Source organism: Lathyrus oleraceus, chromosome 5 (genome assembly GCF_024323335.1).
Source record: "Lathyrus oleraceus cultivar Zhongwan6 chromosome 5, CAAS_Psat_ZW6_1.0, whole genome shotgun sequence".
NCBI classification, from domain to species: Eukaryota; Viridiplantae; Streptophyta; class Magnoliopsida; order Fabales; family Fabaceae; genus Lathyrus; species Lathyrus oleraceus.
The window spans coordinates 100,112,764-100,120,070 of NC_066583.1; the positions used below are offsets into that span (position 1 = coordinate 100,112,764).

The 7,307-nt window shown below is 29.2% G+C and overlaps 1 protein-coding gene across 1 annotated transcript; it reads right to left on the bottom strand.

Moving 5' to 3' along the window:
* Window positions 1–5,111: 5,111 nt before the first annotated feature.
* LOC127087927 (NDR1/HIN1-like protein 6) lies at window positions 5,112–6,620 on the bottom strand. The gene has a single exon (XM_051028846.1). It carries the CDS (start codon window positions 6,216–6,218, stop codon window positions 5,433–5,435), a length of 786 nt encoding a protein of 261 aa, XP_050884803.1. The 5' UTR covers window positions 6,219–6,620; the 3' UTR covers window positions 5,112–5,432.
* Window positions 6,621–7,307: the final 687 nt, after the last annotated feature.

Genomic DNA, 7,307 nt, shown 5'->3' on the forward strand with positions numbered 1-7,307 from the left:
TTTATTAAGTCTAACCCAAATAAAATCAAAATCGACCAACCCATAATACATTTATTATTTTGGACACATGGTTGGCCCAATTATTAAATCCAACCGAAAACAAAATCCACATAATCAATCAGTTTCTCACACAAAGATAATTGAAACCCTAGCTCACCTCACTCTCATCTCTCGAGTCTCTCTCTTGCGCCAATTTTCCAAGAACCTCACCTCACTGATTTTCGTTACCCCTCTCACTATTCCACCATAATCACCGTTCCACCACCATCATTGTTCCGCTACCACGACCATCACCATCATCTTTCCACCATCAACATCCTAACAAAATCATTCAGGTTATTCTTCTTCATCTTTTCTTCTTCATCCGCATTATGAGAAAATAATGTTAATTTAAACAATTTTTGTAATATTTTGTATATTTTAATATTCAAAGCTACATTAGAGAGGATTTTAGTAAAATGTACTATTTTGATTTATTAAATAAATTGTTTGTGATAACATTTAGGCTTTCTTTTAAAAAGATTTAAGGATACTTAAATAATTTATTGATTTATAAATTTTTTATTGGTTATAGTGTTATTGATTTTTTTTCAAATGATTAAGAGTATTGTATTTGTTTATTGATTTTTTCTTTGGTTATTTTTGTGTTATTTGAATTGTTTATTAAACTGATTTTTTGAAATTGATATAGAAGTATTCACTAATTTAAGGATATTTGTATTTTTAGATATTAAATTGATTTAAGCTATGATTGGATTGATGGAATATAATAGAGCGGAATGAAATGTGACGAAGCTGAATGGAGCGAAGTGAAATTGAATATAGATCCCACTTTAATATTTGTTTATTTTATTAAAAATGTCTCATTACATCACATATATCCTAAATTGGATGAACCAAAAAATAGATAAGGATTAAATACACTTTTGATCCCCCTAGTTTAAGCATTTTAAATAATTGACCTTCCTATTACAAAACCAGCTATTCTGTTTCGTTAATTTTGACGGTCTTTGATTTTTTATGGTGACCCCCTCCACTTTTGAATATGTTGCAATGATGATTAGGATGAATAAATTATTTTTAATTAACTTGCAAGGATGACTATGATATTTTAAAATTTAACAATATTTTTAATATTTTTTTAGAGAATTAATAATTTAAATTGTTATTTAATAAATTTATTGATTAAAATTTGGGAAAAATATTCAAGGCCTAAAAAGCCCAAAATTACAATATCTCTCCAACCCAGAAGTGCACACAATAATTCGTTAGTGTAGACTATATAAACGGTAAAAAAAGTGTACTAAAATCGATATGGGACTAAAAACGATGTCGGACTTGTGTGGCTTATTGGATAGAATTGTGGAAGAAAGTAATTCTTGGATGAATCATGATATTGTTCTGTTGATTGTTTATCATGTCTACAACAAAGTCCCCAAAATTTGTCAAGAGTCAGACACTCAGTTTCTTCTGGAGATGGTGAGTTGTTTAAGCATTTATTGAAAAGTGTTAACCATATATTTTCCAAATCGTTTAATTTTTCATTTTTCGCTAATGTTAAAATTGCTTCAGAAAAGTCTTTTTCTATTGGATCATCTTTCTGAAAAATCTGCAAAATCATAGAGTATGAAATCTTGTAGTTGAAATGTATTATTTACCGTATTTATTCAAGAAAACCTTATCGTATGTGCTTTTAGCAAATAGAGCATAAATGTTTTTGTTCTTGAATTTATCCAAAGTGTCATGTTCATCCCAAACCTCTACAACTTGAACTAATTTTAATTAATAATATAAGTTTTCATATATGTTATATATATATATATATATATATATATATATATATATATATATATATATATATATATATATATATATATATATATATATATATATATATATATATATATATATATATATATATATATATATATATATATATATATATATAATATGATATGTCTAAGTGGTATTAGAGTGATCCCGTAAATAAATAGATTTAGGTCCAAAACTTTCTTTTTAATATTTTAATTAATTAATTAATTAAAAAAATTAATTAATATTATTAAATATAAATTTACTTTAAAATATATTTATTAATAAAAAATCCTAATAATCCTTGATAGCTAATTAAAATTATATTTTTTTAGCCTAATCATTTCTGTCAGGTGTACAAAAGTGGATGAGACCTCAAAAATTCAAAAAGGGTCAAAATTAAGAGACATAATAGTCGATTTTGTAATAGGTAATTGATTAAGCAAAAATGCATTTAAATCAATAGATAATTAGATACAATGAGATGGAATGGATTCCATCCTATTTCATTTTATTTAATATATTATTCACAAATCTAAACTATTGAATCTCATTAGTTACCATTCCATTTCATCCAATGCCACAAATCCAAATATACTTTTAGGATTGTCTTTGTTTTTAAATGCATTTTTTTCTAACTTTAATGTATTATTGGTTATCTTCACAAAATTGTGTTTGTAGATGATTTTTTGTGTTTTGAACTTTAAGTCTCAACATTACTAGTTATGATGTAGAGGTTCATGAACTTTTGTTTATTATGATTTTTAAGTCCTTCATTGTTGCTTCTAATTCTGTTTTTAATTTTGTTGTAGTTCATGGGATGCCCAAAAAGCTTAACGGAATTAAGGTGTGCATTTAGAAGGAATGAATGGTTTGTTGAATCTGTTTTGGTTATTCAATAATTTTATTGATTTGTGCGTACGTTTATGCTCTAACTTCCTTTTTTTTTTGTAATTGTTTGAAGCTTTGTATTGTTGTTGGTTAGGGAAATTGAACAAGAAAAAAGCTAGAGGAGTGTTATCCTCGGTAATCAAGGAATAATTGTTGAATTGTAATTCCTTGTGTGGAATCAAGTTGCTCGACAGAATAAGGAAGTGTCGAACCACCTAATATGTTAAGTTGTGTTAGTGTGTCTAAGTGTCGAAGCATGTTGCTTCACACATGATCTTGACTTATGTCTATTTTAGTAGTGTTAGTTATTTTGAGCTTTAATAGTTTTGGGCTTTGCCTTGAGGTTCAAATTAACCTAAATCTATAAATAATGGAAGTAACCCTTAATTTTATAATGAAGTGAATAAAATATTCATAACACTTGTAATTCACAGTATTTTGCAGTTTTCGTTAAAAATCACTTTTTTTCTTTGTATTTTTAACAATTTAGCGGAGATTATTTTCGTTAAAAATAATCCCCACAAAATAAGTTTGATATGTGCTGTACAGGTACAACTGCAATTTGCAAGCATAAGTTGAAAACCTACAGCTTCCCAGAAGAATCTAGTATAAGAGTTATACTACTAATCAACATAACATAACTAATACACAGTATATGCAAAGTAAGAGAAGCAATGCGAAAAAGAAAAGTCCAAGATAAAGTCAACAGTGGGACACAAACTGGGAAAAAAGAATTGAAAAACAGATCCAAATCAATTACTTGCCGACCAAACTCAGAAGAACCATAGTAACCACGTGCACCCATATTAAGACAACCTATTACATTCACGCGCTACATTTGATGCTCATAAATGAAAAATCACAAACAGTTATACTACAAATTATACATGTTATTTTTATCTCCTTTTTAGTATATTGTTTATTCTTGAAATAAATATATTTTGTATGAAGAGCAGGGTAGGGCCGTAGAATCTAATCTGATAGGAGTGTTTTCGTCTTGACATGTAGTTTCGGAGGAAAGAGTGATTTTCAGGGGCGAGATAGGTACCCATAGGAAAGGTAGAAAATAGAAAGCATTTAAAGATTGTACAGAAACCACGACCCACTGCCTTCAGATCTATCAACACTATTTTATTTTCGGATCTATGCTTTGCTCTGAAATTCATATTTTTTGACCATACCACTTGTAAATAAAAAGGTACATTTCTGCCCCACACCAAACCAAACCAATGAGGATGTATAAAACAACTTACTGATGGAGATGATTAAACTACTTACTATTATTTATGATAATTTAAGTTACTTGGTAATTATCTCAACCTTTTTAAAGAAAATTAAACGTCATATGATGTAAGTATGGAGTTTTGTTAAATGGCACATGCAATGTACTAACACTTTTCTTTGTAATTATTTTCAATGCTTTGTGAGAATCATTTCTTGTTGTTGATATAATTGGAAATCATTTTCTTCAAAAGATTTTTTTCTTTTCTTTTTAGTATTTTATTGACTTATAATTTTTAAATAATATTTTAGCTGAATATATTGAGGTTTAAAGGAGTACACAATGAGGGTTCCAATCAATGTAATGTTGTTATTATTTTTATTATATTATATATAGAAAAAATGTTGGATAAAAAGGAAATAAAAATTAAATTACTTTATATGGTATTCACATCAAATTAGCAAAGAAAAATAATGAGGAAAATTGTGAAATTTATTTATAATTTAGTTTCTAAATTTAGATATGAAGGAATTAAAAATATTTATTGTATTTTTTGATTAATTTTTATAGCTGATTAATTTTTTTAACAGTGAAATAATTATAAGATAAAAAGATTGATAATGTGGATAAATTGTGTAGATTAATCAATTTGTCTCAATATTTTTTTGTACATTGAAAATATATATGTTGGATGTTTGAAAGGGTGTGACTTTTATTTCAACCATTTATAAAATAATAGATTGACGTGTAAATTTTTTTTATATGTGTATAGTAATTAATCTTTTCTTTATTCATTTTTATTTTAAATTTTCATTTTATTAAGTTTTGAATCAAAACAAAATACATAATATCCAATAATATAGGATCATACATAATATCCAAAAATATAGGACCATACATGACTTGTTTCAACGTGTTTTAATTTTCTTTGTTCACTTTCATTTCAATTTTTCATTTTATTTAATTTTGAATCAAAACAAAATACATTTCCCTCGCTATCTTCTTTTTTTTTCTAAGAAAATGACGGATCATTAAATTTTCATTTTTATTCATAATTATAATTTTGAAAAATTATAATCTATCTTATTTTTACTTTAAAATTGTACAGATTATTGCAATAAAAGAAGAGTTTTTTTTATAGGGGGATCTATTAATTTTCACACATAGATCTAATCAAGATAACAAATTAAGACATTATAATTTGCAATTGCATTACTATTAAAACAAAGATTACAAGTTACAATAATCCGAAGAAAAAGAAGAGAAGAAAAAAACTCAAATCAATTCTTTTTCCCTTACAGATTTGACCTTCTCAACACATTTTCATGATAACCATAATCAATCCATTCCATAAAAAGCAATTATGAAACCAAAAAAGAATGAAATATAAAATATAAAAAAAAAAGAAAAAAAGAAATTTGATGATTGGATTGATTATTAGTATTGATTAACAAATAATCCGCAATAATAATAATAATCAAAGATGATAATAACATCACTCACAGAACTAAAAGGAGAATTTCCAGATCTTGATTCGAAGATCCACCTTACATTCCGAGTTGATAACAGACGCCACCGCCGGTGATTTTCCGGCGGGAACAGTTCCTCTAATTCCTTCACACGTCACTCTAATCCCAACCTTCTTACTCTTCAACCATTCCATCTTCATCTTCACCTTCGTATCCATCTGAATCACCACCGGAAAGCCTTTCTTCTTCTTCAAACCCGATCTCAAACTAGTCAACGAATCCGTATCCAGATCTTGAGAATCCGACAGCACCGACCGGAGACTCGTCTGATTGTTCTTCCCGGAATCAAACGCCGGCAACGATCCGTTCCCGATTTGAACCGAATCGGAGAAAGCAGTAACAATGAAAGGCTCGTAGAAGAAAACGAGGTGGTTGTTAGGGTTCTTAGCGATGAGCGTGAGGTTGAAGAGTGTGGTGAGATGCGAAGGTGAATCTGTTGAGGTTTTGAGATTCATCTTCGCAATGCGGAGGTTAGTGATCGAGAATTCTGGTTGGTGAGGATGGTAGAGTACGTAGAGTGCAGCACCGACAATAGCAACGAGTAGTGCGGCGGCGAGAACTGTGAGGATTGTCCAGAAACAGCAGCAACAGCAGAGGCTACGGTTAGATCGACGGCGACGGTTGTATTGTGATTGAGGACGGTAAACTTGACGGTTTGGATTGTAAAGCTGAGCTTTAACGGGAAGTGGATTTCCATTTCCATTTCCATTTCCGTTAGTTGTGGCGGCACCGTTAATTGCAGGTTTGGAAGTTGGTTCGGTCATTGTGAATGGTGAGATGAGAGGAAAGTGTTGAGAAATGAAGAAGCTTTGTAGTGGAGTGGAGTGAAGAGAAGAGAAAGGAATTAGAATGAGAAGAAAAAGTGGATGTTTCCACTACACCAATATTGGTATGGTTTTTTCTAATTTATTATATTATCAATTTCTTTCAAAGTTTATATTCTCTCTGTCTATTGTGTAATCTTAATCTAAGTTAAGGTTGATGTGATTTAAATTAGTTGATATTGATATTGCATTTACTAACTACTAAATGACTTGAATTCCAAGTCATGGTTTGATTGAATATTGTGCCGTGTTATATAATTCTGCTTATATCTAGGACACACGTCGCTGGTTTCTTTTTGTACTGGTACTTGGATTTGTTGGCTTGTTTACATGTGATTGAGTGAATTCTCAGTAACATTGTTGGGTCCAGTCCATTCATTTTCAAGCTTCTTTTACAGGGATTTACACACTTTTTTACTTTGTTTTTAACTTCTACCTCAATTACTCATGTACCGTGCCTAATTTTCTCTACCTCAATAAGAGAATTTTTCTCCATGTTCTCAAAGTACACTCCTTTCTCTCTTAAAAACTATTCTCTCCCTGCTAATATATAAGAATAAAAAATTATATTTATTAACTAATCAAAGTTTAAAATATAATTATTTAGATTAATTTGTTTTGTGTTTTTCATTAAAAAAAACTTTTTAGACGAGCCAAATCCCAAATGAAGTGCCGAATCAATCATGAATCTAATAGAGTTTTTTAAAGTTTAAGGGTTATGAAAGAAAGGAAGTATGACAGTTCGCCAAGTCTTGTGTCCGAGTGATATGGACATTGTAAAATTGTAAGAGTGTCTCCTAAGATACTATGAAAACTCTCACACACTAATATTTTTGAAGCCTCTATCATTTAATAAAATCTCTTTAAAAAGTTAGTTACACGCATGTGCCTAGTTGGTTTCTAGTTTGGTTAAACCTTCGAGAGTGCTTTTTATACTAGATAACCAATTAACACACTAGGGCTAATCAATTAACTCTTTTGTAACTTCTCCTAATCGTTTAAGTGAATTTCTAATTGATTAGTCACAAT

What these genes read in the sequence shown, in the direction of transcription:
- LOC127087927 (XM_051028846.1), bottom strand. Translation starts at nt 6,218, where the DNA reads ATGACCGAACCAACTTCCAAACCTGCAATTAACGGTGCCGCCACAACT.